General features: G+C 30.1%; 1 protein-coding gene across 3 annotated transcripts in view; it reads right to left on the bottom strand.

Moving 5' to 3' along the window:
- The window catches only part of LOC105337399 (uncharacterized), a 15,054-nt gene extending 34 nt beyond the window's left edge, over positions 1–15,020 (bottom strand). The window contains exons 1-15 of one of the 3 annotated variants that reach the window (XM_066073543.1): positions 14,843–15,018; positions 13,433–13,496; positions 13,257–13,328; positions 10,714–10,830; positions 9,943–10,032; positions 8,051–8,191; positions 7,196–7,294; positions 6,972–7,085; positions 6,769–6,873; positions 6,602–6,676; positions 6,346–6,432; positions 5,871–6,225; positions 4,348–4,536; positions 1,964–3,587; positions 1–1,354 (exon numbers count right to left, since the gene is read on the bottom strand). The exon at positions 1–1,354 is cut by the window's left edge and continues 33 nt beyond it. In XM_066073543.1, the coding sequence (XP_065929615.1) occupies positions 3,276–3,587; positions 4,348–4,536; positions 5,871–6,225; positions 6,346–6,432; positions 6,602–6,676; positions 6,769–6,873; positions 6,972–7,085; positions 7,196–7,294; positions 8,051–8,191; positions 9,943–10,032; positions 10,714–10,830; positions 13,257–13,328; positions 13,433–13,496; positions 14,843–14,846 (1,824 nt within the window). In that variant the 5' untranslated portion in view covers positions 14,847–15,018 and the 3' untranslated portion in view covers positions 1–1,354; positions 1,964–3,275. Of the gene's footprint in view, positions 1,355–1,963; positions 3,588–4,347; positions 4,537–5,870; positions 6,226–6,345; positions 6,433–6,601; positions 6,677–6,768; positions 6,874–6,971; positions 7,086–7,195; positions 7,295–8,050; positions 8,192–9,942; positions 10,033–10,713; positions 10,831–13,256; positions 13,329–13,432; positions 13,497–14,842 lie in introns of all 3 variants that reach the window. The other 2 variants (XM_066073544.1, XM_066073545.1) reach the window with 2 other exon arrangements.
- Positions 15,021–19,737: the final 4,717 nt, after the last annotated feature.

The raw sequence follows: 19,737 nt of genomic DNA, 5'->3' as shown, positions 1-19,737 counted from the left end.
TATATAATATTTATTATAAAAAAATTGTGGTTTATTTTTGAATTTGTAATAGTCATACAGTATACACGTATACATGTAATTACACATATATTAAATGAGATCAGCATGATATAAATATAATTGCGTCATTTCTGACATGTTCATACATGTACCTCACCTGAAATTTTAAAACTATATAAAAAAAATATAATACGGTTTAAGAAAGTACATTTGAAATGCATAAAAATAACAATGATAGCATTTTCATTTTTTAATGAAATTAACACCGTGACCTTCAAAATTGTTCAACAAATGCATTATAAATTATGGTTTTTAGTAACAAATATTCTTATCTTAAAACGTTCGCAACATTTTTCAAAACCTACGATATAACATCACGTTATTTTATAATTCAGTTGTGAATTTTGACATGATTATGCCGTTGCAATATTGACATTTTTAAATGACCTCAAACCCACAAATACATCTGCTTGTACCATACGAATACCATATCACGTGACCACAATGAAACAAAAATATTGTACGGTTAAATATATATTTCAGAAATATATTGCATTTGAGCGACTGTTATTAATTTTATAAGGACATGCCTGTAGAACTAAAGTATACGTGTTTTCATCCAAAAATTCGCCAATATTTTTATTGGCTGCCTTAACTGTACTGCAAATTGCACTTAATGAGGAAACGCGTTCTCTTGAGAGCTCAGTCAATACCTTTAGTGCGTGAATTGTGTGAATTGATTACGTAAAACAGCTACATATTTCGCCATAAGGAATGTTTTACCAAGTCTTAGTGATTGTAACGTAATATTGGGAGTATAATCGCCATAAAATATCTCTTTAAATATCATTTTATATTTTGATGCATGATGCATCTGATCAAAGCAAAGTAGTTCCAATGTCCCTAATTTGGGATGTTCCCGACAGTGACAAGTAGCTATACTTTTACACTTTTTACAAATAAAAAGGAATGTTAAAAAAATCTGATTGTTGAATTTTTAAAGCTATATGGCCAGTTTTTTGGGTTTTTTTTTTTTTTGGGGGGGGGGTGTTTCTAAATTGGTGTTAAAAATCAAATCAGAGTACTTTGTCCACACGTTCATTTTTTATGTATTGCGTGTATCAAACCCTAAACAATAACAGTATGAATATATTTTATAATACTGTAGAGATACTTGAATATTACATATTTCAGTGACATAAATCAAAAAAAAAAAAACAGATGGGTTTTAGTCAGATGACATTTTTTTTTTTTAAAAATGAGCATTATACATGTACTTCAGCTCATAATATGCTGCAATGAGATGAACCCTTAATTTCTACAACCGGTTCCTCACTCCTGGACTGCGGCCCATCTAAAAAAAAAATAGATGGCATGATTTAAAAATAAAAGTTTGAAAAATGTATGCTTAATTATTAAACATTCGTTTTTAAGGCATTAGTATCATTTTAGACATTGCATAAAGCGTAAATGTTTAATTTATTGTTATGGCCGTGTTAAAGGAAAGGAACACTCAATTTTTTTTTGTTTCTGTCTATTTTTTGTTTATCAACCATATCCTCCTTTGTTACACCCAACAATTTTTTAATTAACCATTGAAGATGTTTGAAAAGAAACTATGTACATGCATGTATCAAAACAAAGTATGATAAAAGATGCTTTATTTCTCAAACTCATATCCCCCCAAAAATGTTTACATTAAAGATTCATTAAATTTGGATTCTTATGAAGAGAGAACTGATAAACAAATAATAATCGGAATATATTGATAGTTTACTTCTTCGGGGTTTTTTACGGCCTGAATAAATCAGAACTTTTTAATCTTATAAAATGTTCATCATTTTAAATCTTAAACAGTTTTGGTGGCTCATTCGCTATGCATATGTGTTTTAAAGTTTATCATTTCTATTTTTTTAAATTCTAATTTTGTGATGTAATGAAAAAAGTTTAAGGATATTCTTACATTTCCACTTTCTTAAAAGATAGTTCCAATCTAACTGTTTTGAATCTAAGGTTTGGTCGTTTAGATCCATCTGTACATATCCTGTTGGATTATTTTTATCAAGACAATGAAGTTTTACACGTGCGAAACACGATCCTTTCTTTATAAACGTTATTACAGGTGGATCTACTTCTTTTAGTCCGACATTTCCTCTGAAACCAAGACGAATTACTTCGCCAGGTGTTATGAGGAAATCCGAACTTTCATCAAACTCTTCAATTCGAATCCATTTGTTCCTAATATACTTGGATGCTTGATCAGATAGATCGAATCCTTTTGACTCAACGCAAAGCACACACAAATTTATAGTGGCATCTTGATCCTCGGGTACCATATATAATGTTAACAATTTGCACTGTGCTTTGAAACCAAGAAGTGTTAGAAATATGTCAAGAATCTTGTCAGATTTCTTTTTGTTCGATTGAACATTTTCAATTCTAACAATGTAAGATCTGCAAGTAAAAAAAGTCATTACACGAATGCCTTATCTAGTTAACAAGTTTAGAAATGTATCAATATTGTTCAGTAGTGATATATTTTTTTTTCAATATCAAAAAAGCAATGTAAAAAAACAAAGAAACACAAAATGCCGCTAAACACACCTCAAAGGCTTCTTTGACACCATTTTGTAATTTTTTTTCATTGCCAAAACTTTCATCGAAAATTTCCCCTAAAAAGGTACCAAATATTTGACTGGTAAATTATTTTTTTCTCCCGTTGCCATTATCTGGTTAAGTATACGGATGTCCTTAAAATCAAATTGAATAAGGTTTTACGTAGATAAATTGCAATGCAATAATATTAACACTGAATAAAACTCAAACGAATATCCCCGAAACAATTGTTCTGTAGCTCATATTCTGCTGACAAAACATACATGTATATAGCTACATGTACATATTAACACATTTTAACCCATATTAGATTGTTTAAGAGGAAATGAATTATGTCCTTATCCAAAATAACAAGGAAAACAAAGTAAAAAAAACAAGAACAATCAGCGATAACTACTAGGGCAGTATTACATTTGATTTTCAGTTAAGCGGGAGTTCACCAAATCTAAATGAACATACATGTACAATGACAGTGCTTTTTAAATTGATGTGCAATCATGATCATTTCGTTACTGGCAATTTCTTTCCAATTCAGAAAAACTAATGTTTTTTTCAAGTATCTTCTTGGCGATTCTTAAAAAAATATTTTTTCACTACCTTGTAAACTTTTAAAAATGACATAGCAAATCTGACATCGATTGTTGGATGTTGAGGAAACGTTAATCTACTTGCTTTTTACAATCATGGTTGGAATGATCGTCTATATCCACCTCAAACATCAATTTGTTGTTTTGAACTTTTGGTTCCACTTTATCATATTCCCAGCGATTAAATCCAGAACCTGAAGTCATAAAACGAAAGTAAACTGTATCATTTGGTGGCCCTCCGCTTCCTCTTTGGAACTCAACAAATCCTTTCTTAATCTCTTCTGAGGACTCCATTTGCACGCCGTTCATTACTGACACGTCCCCATATTCTTCTGGATTTTCTTCTTGGTATTCCTTTATTCGATTTTCGTCGGTCAGGTGTATCTATGATAATATATAAATTTTCAAAGAATCCATCAACAGAAATATTTTTTTGAGCTTCAAAGTCGATATCAAGGTATTAAGAATGGTTCTCAATTTTGTAAGGAAAGCAAAAACGTGACACATCTTTAAAATAGCATTTTAAACGGCTTAAACAAACGATGCGATGTCACGATATGTATTTTTTCATGATATTATCAAGGAACAAAACGAGGATGGCTTTTGGCAGGTGAGTATACGGTTATTTCTGTATTCAAATGGGAAAGGTTCGTATTTTAATTATAGCTTAATTCTTCAACTGCAACAACGACAATGAATATTTTGACAAACAGTTTAATCATACTATATTTTTTAAACTGATATGTTTGCTGCATTTATACAGCTGTCTATACAGCTTCCTATAAACTATAAATCAAAATAGCATAATAAACAAATCAAATTCTTATCTTTTATCTCTTTAATACGGGTATTATCTTTCAAAGCTATATGGAACTTTTCTTTGAAAGAAGTCTGAAGCAGTCTAAAATTGGCCACATCCACCAATATCTCTTAATATTTACTGCAATTAGGTTTTCAAGCAATTATTTTTTTAATCCAAAATCAAACATAATATGTTCAGAATTACAAAGAAAACTATATTTTTAGGATGTGAACTGTTATCTTTCAGATTTCATAAAAACTACCGGGGTCGGCATCAACGTATCCGTTCATCACTTTTCAGGGCCTAGATGAAAAGAAAACCAAGAACAATATTTGTACTGACCTTACACGTAAACGTCACATCTCTATCAACATCTGAAGGAGGAAGCATCACGGAACATTTAGCTGCAGGCAATGATATCGTCGGACCCTCTCTCATGTTTTGCTTGCTAAATGTTTTCTGATATTTCGGAAACCTATAGTGAACAATAAAAAATTCTCCAGGACTAATGGTCATGGAGACCCGGTTTCCCTACAAGAAATAAAAAAAAAATTCGCACAAATATTTTGATGTTTTTTGTCAAGGGTCAAATTAATTCAAATACATAAACCACTTGAACCAATACACTGCGAAAAGTTAGAATTATAAATTATGAATAATTTTCAACAACCTGTATGCAACTTTAATGTAATTGACATTAATGAGTTTAATGGTTGAAAAACATGCCGCTCTTTTGAAAAAAAAATATTTGTAACACACTACTAAATTGTTGGAATGCAAATTGCAATTTAAAAAAGAACCGATTTCTATAACAGAGTTTGCAATCAAAAAAGTTAGTATAGATAATCAGTTGGGAAAATGTTGTCGAGCTACAAAAAGTAGTAGGTGGTAAGTTGTAACAAATCATCGTACTTGTATGTTTAATTGAAGGTTTTAAATAAATATTCGAGACCATGATATGATTATACATGTATGTACATGTATCAAAGCTAGATAAACTCATGACAGTTGAATGTCCACTGGGTTGAGATTATGTTAACTTGGATCAATGATACGTTTAACTATATGACAGCATATGTTTTCAGCTCTATTATAAAATCACTGTTGTGCGTTTCATCTCACATATTCTTTAATAACTTGCTCAACATTTTTTGCCATTTTTGTGCACATAGCTAAAAATTAATCTCATATCAACGTTCATAAGACAAATATATAAATATCATTAAATTTGTAGGGGCTAATATTCGTGGACTCTTGGTATTTTGCTTATTCATGGAGATGCAACTTCGTGGATGTATCCACTTTCAGTAGAAAAACTAAATATTCCTAAAATTAGTTTTCGTCAAAGACATGTATACAACAAACATGGCTTAACCGAATTCCCCCTCCCGGCAATTTCACTTTAAATATAGTTAGGGTGTATATATCATACGATAAATCATTGCTTAAAGAGTTTATTAGTACTATCCTCATAAATGCATTTCACCTGTCAGGTGTCGTTCGAGATCGATTTTAGAAGTCTAATTTTAATTTGATTGTATATAATTGTGCATCCAAAAGTATTTCAATTCGTCAATCAATTAAAAAAAATCAACTTTTGAACCAATTCTCGGTTTTAGCGATACGGGGTTGTGTTAGGGGGAAATGTTGCAACCCCTTTGCAAAAAAAAAAAAAAAAAGATTGAAAAATAATGACTATTTTTTCTACAAATAATCTCGTTATGATATTATTTCAAGAGCTTCAATGTATTTGTATTTATTTATTTTTTAATTTCATAATAAATAACTTTTTACGTTTCACTTATTACTCGTAGTGAAGAACACAGGAATGGAAAATTACTGAAAGCGAATCAAAGTAATTTTACCCGAATAACAACATCTCTTGCAGATATCCAACGTCCTTGTTTGAAGACTTTACCGTCAATTTTTGACCTTATAAATTCAGATTGGTTGTCTATACAAATTTTAACACATGATTTGAAACCCTCCATTTTGAAAACATGAAGTATTTCACTTTTATCTACATCACTGCCGGGCAATAGGTCTTCTATTTCTTCTACAGCTACTCGTTTTAAACTTTCGTCATCTAAATCATCCTTTTCGTGAAAGCCATCAAAATCCGAGCCATTTTCTTTAGAATCATCATATTCGAGAAACCGCTCAAAATCCGATGAACTTATAATTGTAACGTCTTCTATTTGTTGATGTCCTTCTGGCAGGCTTTCATATATGAATAAAATTAAGAGAAAAAAATATATTTTTTTCAAAAAAAAGAAGAAGAAAAAACAAAGATGCTGTTTATTCCAAAATTATCTTTATGTATATAACATTTAAACTTACCATTTATCTCCTAAATCAAATAATGTGCATATTTTTAAAGACATGGCTTCGGTTATTTTAACTCGGTAATCCAATTCTCCGATACCACTGCAAATTTAAAGCGTGTAAGCTAAATTCACACACATAACGCACGGTTTAAACGACTGAATTTTCTAACTTTTTGAAAATATACTCTGTTGTAAATATTGTATGAATATTGACTATATTGAAATTCATTTAAAGTCAAAAAAGAATACTTCAGTATAACTGTAATTACCTATCTATGGCATTTTTCAGATCTCTGATTTGATCGCAAACAAGATTGACTTCACACGCAGAGTCCTCTTTATAACTAAAAATTTTAAAATCATTCATGTTATAGCGATAATTAATTATTTTCACCAAAAAAAATTAAAAGAATTTTACGATATTTCTGTAGGATACCTCAAACTGCGTAAGGCATATCTTCCATTTATTAGCAAACATGCGGAAAGTTTCAACATTTCTTTAAAATCTCTAGCAATCGGATTTGATGGGCTTTCTAATTCACTGTAAGAATTATAAAAACAAATAAAATCAAATATTTTAGAACATTCAAAAGAATGCCTGAATACAAATATAAATGTCAATTCAAATAGCATCATTACCTATTGTTCCTCGAATCACATGCCAGTAAAACCCGCAAAAATCCACATCCTATTCCCATGTAATAGAACTGCTTTACAACCGAAGCAAGCAATGGTTTGAATCCTTCCTTGGGACTGTGAACGTTTTTGAAATTCAAAATAAAAATACTTTTAAATTTCTAGATCCCATAAGAAGATATTATATATATTTACACGTACTTTGTGAATTTTTATGAAAAACATACCGAAACTTGCTTCTTTTCATGACTTTTAAAGCCATTTTCATTTCGTTACAAACAAATATGTTGAAATCCGTAAGAGTTTTCTGGAAGCTGTTTCTGCGTCTGAAAGAGAAAAAAAATGACACCATATTAATCATTTATATAAAAAGATGAATTGAAATTCAAATATCTACAATTTTAATAAAATAATTTCTTGCACATTTATAACTCTGTGTATCGTTTGTCATTTGACTAATTCCATTCAACACTTAGCAAAGTATAAGAATTTCTAATGAACCATTGTTGGCATAAAAATTGAAAAAAAAATAAATAAATAGAATTTGAAAATATTGGGTTCAAATCCTGTCTAAGTTAAATAAATTGATATACTTTAAACGTAATACATTCTTTGGATTTATTAATCAACATCAACAGAATCAACAGAATTTTTTTCAGAATATATCTTTGATTTTTTTTAAGCACTCGTAATTTTGAACATCTACATTAATAAAATTAAAAACGTTAAATTTCCCAAAACTGACGTACTTTAAAGTTTACGTGAAAATGTCTTTTTAACACATCAATATATTATATAAACTATTCCAACAACTTGTCTTCACAATGTTTCTGATGTTTTACTTTTACTCCATAAAAACTGCCAAGGGCGTAACAAAACTTGATCAACATCCTGTTTCCCCTTATGGATTTATCTTAAAGAATGATGTAGGGGGCTAGGTGTCATCAAACTTATTATTACTCCTGTTCTAAACTTTGACGAAAGAAATGTTGGCCATAAATTAAAAGAAGATGAATTTAGCCTAGAAACAGCAACGACTCTCTACCCCCTCCCCCCCCCCTTAAGTAAGTGTTTAAATTTACTTAATGGTTTCGGTCCTATAAAGGAAGTCGTTGTTGAAAAGAACCGTTGTAATAATCGTTTTGAAAGACTGCAACACCTCGTAGAGAGTGTTAGGTATGTCGCAAATACCTGCACAAATTTGGATGTTTTTCGAGGAGAACCTGCAAGGAAATTTAATAAAACTGTAACAGTTATTTTGTTTAGCTTTGTTAGGTAAGCTAAATTATGTTTAGGAATTCTGTCTCATAAATATATGGTTCTAAAGCAAATGATGCGTGGATTTTATTTCCTCTAAAACATTTACTTAGCATTTTCTATGTCATTTAAGGTAGCTCGCGGGTTTACCTGCTTGTGAGAAAACATACCTTGAAAATTTGTCCACGTGATCCATAGGTTTTATAGTTTTATTTCTAAAATTTATTTAAGATTCGTCTGCGCGGTAATAATGTTATCGTGTTTCAAATACAGTGTCATTAATACAATCAAGCAACGCCATTTCAATGAAATATATAGTAAAATGCACATTTTAACCGAGAAACGCATTACAAAACTATGCTCCAAACTTTTAAACGATTCAGACGAAATTAATCATACTCAACACAAAAACAGAGGAGATAATTATGAATCAATTCATAAAAAAATATCAGTATGTGTTCTCGGCCAATTTTTGGCAAAAAAACTTTAAAGATTTAAAAGATTTCTCTAAACTTTATATTTTCATTACGACGTTAGCCTGACGTCATCATTTCCTTACTTCTTAGAACACCAAAATTGAAATGCATTTATTGACAAGACTAGCTGTTTAACACATTTTAGAACATGTTAATGCTTATTAGACATTATTGTGAATGTTATTAAATGCAATTAATGTAAGGCTGTAAAGATACAGAAAATTGCTATTTTTTGTTTTGATGAAACTCTGAGTCAATCAATGCAAAACTAAAATGCCAGGCAACTATTGGCATTATAAGTAAGTAATCGAATAAAACATTTAACTCAAGCCAAAAGAAATTTAAGAATTTAATCGGTAGTACAGATTAGGGAAGTTATAATTGTAAAAAAAAAAAGCGAAGTTAATGAATACATTCTATTTTAAAACATGACTTTAAATAGAAGAGTTCTAACGCACACTCATTCTTTATCTTTATACATTGTAGAACAAAATGTGACAATGTATGTGACATCTTTAAATTTTCAGCACTTGATATTATAAATCTTTGTATAAACAGTCATAAACCGCATATAAGCTTTTTAAAATATTTTCTTTTATACTTCTCAATATCTCAATTGTCATTTTAAAATAAAATTATGAGTTTACTATGACGGTCAACTCAAATTACGTCGATTCCTATTGTGACGTCAGCAAACCCGCGAGCTACGTTAAGATGAGGAAAAGCTATATTATTACGGCTTACAAATCACCCAAAGAAACAATATTTAGGCTAATTATAAGAAAAATTTGCAAAATAAATATTGTGACGATTATGCAATTCGGGAGAATCATAAAAAAGAATGAATAGCATACAGTAAACTTAATACGCTTAAGGTGATATTGGTTTCAAAAGAAAACATATTGACAATTGAAACTGTAAGTATGCAATTTGAATTATTCATACAATAACGATCTTCTGCAGCAATCTCTAACAGAAGAACTTTTTTATGTTAGTTGTTTTTGTTTTTTTGTTTTTGTTTGTTTTGTTTTTTTTTGCAGTGGCGACAGAACATGTGGGCACCTTGAAGGTGCCAGATATTTTTTTAATGTTTAATATACATACTGTTTCCTCAGGCACCAAAATGATAACTGAGTTGATAAAAGACAGTGATAATCATGTTGTAGCAGATAAAGGAGACAAAGAAACTGAAAGAAAATATAAAAATAGCTGAAGAGTTTAAGTAAGTTAATGTCACTTACCTGAGAGTAATGTGTATGCAAAGCTTGCATACAATTTCACAGATGTGCTTACTGATCTTAAAGGTATGAACAAATACCTCGAACGGTTCTCTGCAGAAAAGAATATAATAAAATGTAGGAACACCGGGAGAAATAAACAGTAAGAAAGGTAAATGAATTAGAAGTAGTTAATCTTAATCTGATTTCAAAATTATCTAAATTATCAATCAATGTTCAAAGAAGGTAAAATGATTCTATATATCTAAGGTGCATTGCAATGAGCGATGGGAGTCAGGGTTGCTTTTTACAAAAGAAACTTACAACTAAAGACCACTGAATAAATGCTTATTATTCACAAACTAATCAATGTTTCATTTAATGTCTGTAAAATGTTACTATGGAAATCGAAATAGTTATAAAATAATTAGCTTAAGTTTATAAAATTCCGGTTTATTAAAGATCAGACACTGATACTGAAAATATATACAACTTTGACGTTAGTTCTCTAAATGTTTGACGTTAGTTCTCTAAATGTAAAACAACGCAATCCCAAAAAGGTATCTAGTTATATATTTCTATTTGCTTATTAAAACGTTACAACTGGAAAATGAGGCACACACATTTAAAATATAGATTGTGGAGCATGATAATAATTTTTTTGAATAATTGTTATAATTTTATCAATCCTTTAAAAAGTATTAAAACCTAGTGCTGAAAACTTTAGAGAAATTACTTTTAAAGAATAGAAAGACTCAAGTTTATCACTTTTTTCGGGAATAAAAAATACGCTACCCGTAATCTGTACATTGATCATCATTTGAATTGTCAAAAACTTGATGCATAAGGTCAAGGCAGCGTACTGTTTCCTGTACTATACTGCGTCTTTTTTCCCAGTCTTCCCGTGTGTCCCTGCCAACGGGATATACAAAAACGACAAAAAAATATATTAGACCAAGTGACATATTTTCCAAAAAGCTGATGAAGATTTTCAGAATTTGTTTAAAATGTTAACCATTATTAAAATTTAGGACAATCGTATTGTGAATACAGTCTTATTAAAAAAGGCTTGTCTGTTTTTGTTCTGTGTGTGTGTGTGTGTGTGTGTTTCAGATCAATTCTTTGTAAATCATTATAGGAATGAAGACTGCTAAACTAGAATTGCACTGCTTTTAAGTTTGAACACATTTAAATACGATTTCTTTGAAGGTAACTATACAATACGAAAAGAAAGCCATAAGCTGAGGGCTTTAAAGTTCTTTATTTTATTTAACTCAATTTTCTTGCTTAACATACATAAACCAGACACTTTATTACAAATAGATGTAAATGTCTGTTACTACATATATTGGGTAATTTTCGACACGTTTGTGTTTACAAACAGATGATTTGAGTCAATGGAATTCGCCCAGTCCTAAATTCGCTCACTGACAACAAGGGTGAATGTAGCGTAACTAAGACGGGACGAATATTTCCCTTGATACAATAGACCATTACAGTAAACTATTTGACGAATCTGTATGGTAACTTTTCATTAAAAAAAATTGGCTTCTAAATAAAATTTCAATATTTTTTCTTCATGTATTTTTTTTTTGAATTACGATTTTTTTCATGCACATTCTATATTTACAAGTTTAAAATTTGTTATCTAAATTTTAAAAAAAATCATACAATTTTGTGTTCTCCTGGAGTAATATGAATAACGGCTCACTGGTTTTTTGTAAATCTAACCACAGGGGCATCGTATCCGCTCTACACTCTATGAAATATATATAATACACAAGGGACGAATCGAAAGTAGGACACGATTTGTAAACATGGTCAAAAAACAACTTACTTGACAAAAGTTACGCAAACCCTCCCACACAATGTTGCAAATGTTGTAAAAAACACGTTCACATTAAAATATTCCTAATAAACTGGGTAAAAAGCGTTTTTATCGCATTTAAAACGCTGTCTGCTGCAGACATTCAATCTCTTTGTCCAAGAAAAGATAACTCTGTACTTTCGCCATATTAAAACTACTTTACATGATTGTATCATGTTATATATGTTAAATGTGAACTTCGGGGTAAAGTAGTTGTGGACCCAAAGTGATCGGTACAAAACAACGTGAGTTTGATGAATATCTAAATTTTCAGGTTACTCTTAATCTTGCAAGACGTTTGGTTTCATTATTGAGATATTTGCATATCTTTGTCAGTGTTGATTAAAATTATTTTTCACTGCAAACAATAAAAAAACAATAAGAAAGAAAAAAGTAAAAAATGTAAACAGAACAAACCTATGTGTTATTTTGGACACCTAGATATAATAAAGCTGTACACTTATAATGGATACGTACATGTACATGTAATTGACTTACAACTAATAAATACAATCAAATGAACAATTGAACACTTTCAGTGCAGCTAATAGTTTAATTATTCAGAAAGGCAATTCAAATATCTTTAATTTGTTAGTTTGATAGAAAAGAGAATTATTGGCATTTTAGAAGTAAAAACAAATGTAAGAATCTGCGTGCATTGTATAGTTGTATGTTGTATAACATTTTATTCATGCATTTTCGGGAAAGATTTACTCCTTACAAAAAATCAAATTAACCTCGTGCGATGCAATTGATGAAAAGAAAATTTTCTCTAGTAAATATTTCTTCATATCTCCCTCACCATCATGGAATAAGTAAACACATGCATGTTCGAGTGCTGACAGATACGTAATGCATGTTTACATCTCAACGGCATTCGACTAAAAACATTACATCTCTTTAAAGTATTAACTGGGGTTTGAAATACATAATTTAAATCTCTGAAGCCATTTTTTAAATATGTCACGGTTTGCTGATTCAGGTAAATCTCTGAGTCACTGACAGATAGCTAAATCAAGCGCTTGTTCGGACTTGCTTATATGATTACATAAGGTCTTTTTAAGATTTGGAGAAAAAACCCACATGTGGCTAGATCTGGAAATACTGAATTGTGTGGCAAGATGATAAATTTCTTTAATTTGCTTTCATTTAATGTTGGATGGTTATGTAACCACATGTTTTAAACATAATATACGCATCAATTAAAATCGAAAGAAAAACAATCGTCTGAGCTTATATGTCCCGAAAAGTTACAATATTTTCTTACGAAGGTTAGATAAAGATACTTCATAAGATTATTTTCTTTCATTCCGAGACCAAGTCATAAAATTCAGATATTAATTAATTTCTGATTTTCAACAGGTTTTGTCACAATTGATTAAATACAGGCTTAGAATATATTATGCCTCTACATAACGCAATGCAAGAATAATTGTTTCATTAAGAAATAGGAAAAAGTTCTGCTACTTACAAGTCTAAATTGGAAGTAAGTATCTGAAGATCTTCCAATTGATTGCTGATTTTAACCACATCGTCTCTAACACTAAGGAAATGATATGTTGAATACATTTTAAACTTAAAGTATTTAGTCATAAATCGAAACATGAAATTTAATTGTAATAAAAATATACATAATGATATACCTACGTTGTGTTTTTGGGATTTAATATACTAGTAGCATGGCCACTTTTCAGCTTTAACTTAGAGTTATCTAAAAATAAAAAAAAATTGCAGCAAATTAAACAAAAAAGATATGTCGTTAAAGAAAAATTTTTCCTCTTAACCTTACTCTCTTTTTTCCAAAACGAAGGTATCATTTTTTTATGGAGACAATCAATGGATTTAAACTTTTTAAAAGTTGTTCTGTGTGTCAATTGGAGTATTATATCTAGTTTGATTTTAAAAATAACCACAGTAAAATACATCGCTATTAAAACGGCAGTTGGAATTAATCATTAATAATTAATATTTACAAATTTATAATGAAAAATGTAACGTTACTTAATGCAATATCTATCCTGATATTAAGCAATACTCTTGTTAAAAATAAATATACACATTTAATACTAAACAACAGAAAGCCATTATTCTTCACAACCCTTTTCTTTGTGTCTGTTATCATAACTGATGTTTTATAATTAATTGTTGATAAAATTCAGACATGCTCTTTAAAAATATCCCTCAAAGTGTACTTATGGTGTTGTTTTTTTTTAAGGTATTTGTCTTTTTAAATCTATGGATTCAATAAAATTTATGTATTTTCTTCAGAAAACTTGTCATTTTGTTCCAAACTAATTCAGGTCAGTAGAAACAATACCAGCAAAAATCACAAAAACATAAGATATCGTCATCGAAGTTAACCTTTCATTTCCAGAAATATATAATATTTACATATTTTATATGTTGATAAACTTATTAAATACCTATAAAAATAAGACAAAAGAAAAAGGAATGATGTGAGACAAATAACAATACTGCAAGGAGATTAAACGGCATATGCCATTGTTTTATTTGTTACGAACAATACAACTCTTATTTATAGATGTTGGTTTCTTTTGATGGATGTACGTGTAAAAGGATGACATTGAACAAAAAACATAAAACTGCATGTACATGTGCATGTATGCAGACAAACGAAATTCCATTATATGTTGAAGCCGAACAGGTTCTAATTGGGCTTCTGCATGTTATATTGATAAAACTAATGTAAAACTTATACACTGTAATTATTGTAAACGGTGGGTCTTCCCATTTAAAAAAAGTAATTTACTCTGATTGAAGATTTATTAGCCTGAACTTTGTTTCCTAAATTTATAAAATTAAAGGGATATAAAATTGTAACATTGAATTTCTCAAAGAACATCAATAATCAAAACCTAATTGATAGTATTTGAATCAAGTAATATATTTTTTTTAGGTATTCCTTTTATTTCCGTCATCAAGTGGCACCTATTTTTTAAATTTTATATACTACATTGTAGTTAATAGAAAATAAATATCGTCTTTATCTTCGAATAGCAAGTGTACAATGAAACAATGACAATAACAAACCGTTACCCATATCAAAAATCCATAAAACGAAATGCAATTCAAGCAGAGTACACGGACATCCAAAAATATACAAGTAGGATCATGTTCCTAAGAAGATTGTGTATCCTCTGCTGACCGGTCGCACCAACCGTGTATTTTTCGACACTGTCTTTGTCTTAAATAATCTTCTTTACTCGTATCATATATCTCTAGTTGTTTTTTTCCTATTTAAATGAAGATCTCTGAAAAATAAGTAAATATTTTATATATATATATATATATATATATATATATATATATATATATATATATATATATATATATATATATATATATATATATATATGTGTGTGTGTGAGATTGAAATATGTATAGAAGAAAATGGAGACATAAAAAAATGATATCGACATATTACCTTTCATAATTGTTTCCTCTCAACACAAAATGTTAAACTTTGACATGTATTAGTGAATACCTATAAGGTTGAAGCGGTCTCAAACATAGATAATATACTCCCATCATTACTATTTAAAATTGAAAATTATATTAAGTTTTAAAACCTTAATTAAATGAATATAATAAATACTGTTTAGAAAATATTCGATTTTATTCACAGAAAAAACTGCTCTTTTTTATCTCTTCGAAACAAATGTGATTGGAGAACAATTAAGCATTCACGTCAAACTTACTCAAACATAAACAATTACAGAAAAATTACTAACATCATATTTTGTTCTGTAAAATGTTATTATTAGTTTAGTATAATACTTTCAAATCAGAGCTTATGCAAATGAACTGCATACAATATTAAGTTTTATAACCTTAATCATATGAATATAAATGAATAAATAGTGTGTAGTAAATATTAGATTTTAATTTCCAGAAATATTCATTCTTCTTCTCCCTTCGAAACAAATTTGAAGGTAAAATATTTTCAAATCAGCGCTTATGCAAATTATTTTGGTAATTGATTGCGGTGTTTTAGTGGATATTACATGTATATAATATGTACTTTTAAAAAAGTTCAGACGTATTTTCACGTTTTAAAATCAGGGATTTTAAATAAGTTTACTTATTGATTATACAATAAGTTTTCATTTCTTTACCCAATCAATGGCATTTTCATGTGTCTTTGAATTTCAAAATCGATCTAATTATTAAAGCCGACATGAAGTCGGAAATGCGCATTATTTGTCTTTTACCCTCGCTAACCGTTACATAAGTTTAAAAATTTATGATTGTAAAGCAGCATTCTGTCTTAAATTCTTTTCAATATTCTATTTGGCTCCCTTATGACATGTTTACCTTAAAAAGCACTTTAAAAAAATGTTTTAAAAGCATGCGCAATGATCTTGGAATATATTTTGATGTTAAAGATTTAGGTCAAATCAACGTTCTCTTTTCCTACAAACGTTCTTCATTAAAACTGCACCTGTTCACATGTCAATGCTTCATATTAAACTCAAACAAGCAATGAAAGAGAAATTGAATTTCGCTTCGATGGCGCCCACTTAGACGGGTTTTAAATATCTTATTTAATAGATTGCTTCTGAAACTTTCTTTTGATTAGGCGTGGCGATTTGCTAAGCATGATTTCAAATGTATTAAACGAACCAATTTTAAAAACTTAAGGTTTATAAAAAAAAAAAACCCACATACACAAAATCAGTTGTAGGTGATATAAGTTGACAAGTTTACTTGGAGAGCAATCGGAGAGTGATTTGGGAATTGAAAAGTCATGCTCAGTTGCAATTGATATTTATTATTGTAGACATAAGCATTGGGAATATTAGTTTAAACGTCTCTATACACTGTCACGGAAATATATTGTAGTAAATTTTAAATTCATTTTTTTGAAAGTGGTTAAGGTGCAATGATTTACTCTGGGTTTTGTTTTGACATACAGGTACATGTACCTGCACGAACTAGTATATGTATTTACTCTGGGTTTTTTGACATACAGGTACATGTATCTGCACGTACTAGTATATGTACAAAAACAAATTGTATTCTAAAACCTCTAGTCAATGAGTTTAAGATTGGGGACATGGTCGATGTTTTGTTGTGATTTTTTGTTAATTTAGTTTTATTTTGGTATGTGAATATATAAGAACAACCAATAGGCAGTTTGATTTTTTTAAGCAGATACTGTTTTACTTTAATTCATAAAAACTTGATACACAAAGTGAGTGCTTATTAGAATCAATATTTGATGAGATAATTTGGTTTTCAAAATGCTATTTAGACATACAGTTACGGAAAATATAAAGAAAAGAAAAATCCTTCATGCAAATTCCAAAGGGTTTAAGATATGTCATTTCTTTATCAATATGTATAAAACATTTTCATATATGCATGCATAATATTTCTAAGTTATCGATTATCGATTAGTTAAACCGTGATCTTGCTTTTCTAAAATATAAACTAAACCAAAACGTTAGCTTTACGCTCTCTCACATTTGACTTTTTTATTCTGCATTTGTTTTTCGTACATATCAGGTAACCAGTTGATTAAACTGATCATTTAAATACGCCATAACTGGTATCTTTAAACAAAAAGGAAAATATGTCTGTACATACTATTTAAAGAATCGATCCATGTTATCCATTTGTCCTCGCTGCTATTGTTTTAACGCTTGTTTTCCCCAAACTAAGAATGTTCTCGTGCAATGCATGCTAAAAATTGCTTCATTCATACTGCACTTTAAAAGTCATATAAACTGCGCTTAAACTGTTGTCAAGGGCTTACTGCGTATTTATTGATATAATAGTTAGGCAACCTCCCAAATGTTATGTGTGCCCGACAAAAAGTTTTTAAGTTTAACTAAAATCAACAAAACAGCGACAAAAGTCTATTCAAAACACAGCCTGCAATGCATGCCATGGTTTATACATATAAACGTGGTGTATGGACTTGAAACTCGGCGGTACATTTAAAATAAACCATTAACTGCTCACGTCATCAAGTTTCATTTTCAAAATTGATCAATTTGCTATTAGCTCACCTTAGCTGAACGCTCGCTGAACTTTTCTAATGACTTTTTTTCTGGCGTCCGTCTGTCTGTCTGTTCACCTGTATATCTGTCCGTCGTAGATAAATGTTCAGGAGCATATCTTATCTCTTATTGGTATTCCTAAATCATACTTCTCTCACAGAGTTTATTTGAATAAAGGGTGTGAAGTGACTTTGAAACAAGTTTCTAGGTCAAAGATTAAGGTTTAAGCGGATCTTGTCTGCATAATATTTTCTTTCACATCGATCCAATCTGGCATTGAATCAAATTTCTAGTCTCACGGTAAAGGTAATAAGTAAACATAACTTCATGCATTCTTTCCACCTTGGTAAAATCTGGCTCCTGCTTTACACAGAAAGTCCCCTGTGTCAGATAATCTGCATCTCCAGTGATCTTGTACCAAATCTCTTAAGGCGATATCATACCACGAAGCACATTATTCAGAGCAAATACACTCCCCCTTAGCCCCATCTAGCTCACAATTCAAATAAGCAGGGTTTTGGGGGTAATGGGTGTGCAGTGATCTTGACTATGTTGCAAGGTCAAATGTGACGGTCCTTGCAGATCTCTTTAAAATTCAGTTATAAATTATTTTCCATTGGCTGATTTTTGCTTTGATTAAATCAAAAGAATTGTAAGGGGTAATGAGCTTGAATGAAAGTTCTATGCAAACTGAATTTTTTTTTAAAGTCATATGTTAAGATCATAGCAAAATCACCTGATATGTTTTTCATCCTATTGTCCATTATTTAAGTAAGGCCTTTAAGATGGTCACCATGTTTACAATTAAGAGTTCAAACTGTAATCAATGAACAAACATGGGCCCGCAGAGTTGTTTCAAAGTTTGGTATACGAATTTAGATGAAAAATTGTTAAACATCTTTAAATTAAGTATACAAGCATCCTGATAAAGTCTAGTTTCTAAAGAGTTAGGCCGACGAAGGGTCAAATCTGCCCTGTAATGGTCAAAATAAAACAACAGTTTTTATTTTTTTTTTCTGACGTAAAGATTTCCTTGGCATTGTATATTTTATCGGTAAAAAAACTGTTTGTATATTATACTGTTACACCAAAAAACAGCCGCTCCAATGTTCATGTGAACCACCGAATTCCTAAAATTATTACGAATTGGTAACTTTATTAAATGCAATGCTCCAAATTCACATAGAGCAAAGGCCTAAAAGGTTGACTAAAGGGTTGACTAAAAAGGGAAATAATTTTAACAATATTCTTGTCTACTAATGGTTAATTTTTTGTTTAAAAATGTATCTCGCAGCCTAATTTTTTTTTCAACAGGGAAATATCGTTTACAGTACAAGTTTACTATTACATGCATCAGCCATGTCCCGCATTGAATGTAAAGAGACGACCACTCGGTATTTATTCTTGTATGAATGATGAAGTTCCACACCGTTAACAGTGACAGGTGATTGAACAATGTCATGTACATGTATATTGAGAAAAAGGATAAAATGTTAAAATCATGTAAGTATACTCAATCTCATCGCAAGTTGACTTAAGTTCGTCATTGTTAAAAACCCCCCAAAGATAACATACATGTATATGAATGCTGGTCCGGTACTGTAGCAGCGCTCAGCGGTTTACAACGTTAATATTTGTACATGTACCGAAATATATACTTATAAATTAAGGCATTTTGCAAATAAACTACAAAATACCTGCCCCAGATTAACTGCTTACACCTTTGGTATTTCAACACATGTGATATGATGTCCGGAAGGAATATTTGAATTTTATCTGATAAGTTATTATTGTGAAATTATTAAAAAACCTACTTTCATTTTCGATTAACAAGCCCAAAATAGCAAAAATACGAGTGAGGTAGTAGACACGCTTTGGCGGATCCAAGTCAGGGGTAGTTTTGATCAAAATATACACTTGCAATGA

The sequence above is a fragment of the Magallana gigas genome, chromosome 10 (assembly GCF_963853765.1).
Source record: "Magallana gigas chromosome 10, xbMagGiga1.1, whole genome shotgun sequence".
Classification (NCBI taxonomy): Eukaryota; Metazoa; Mollusca; class Bivalvia; order Ostreida; family Ostreidae; genus Magallana; species Magallana gigas.
This window is presented reverse-complemented; position numbering and strand designations above follow the sequence as displayed.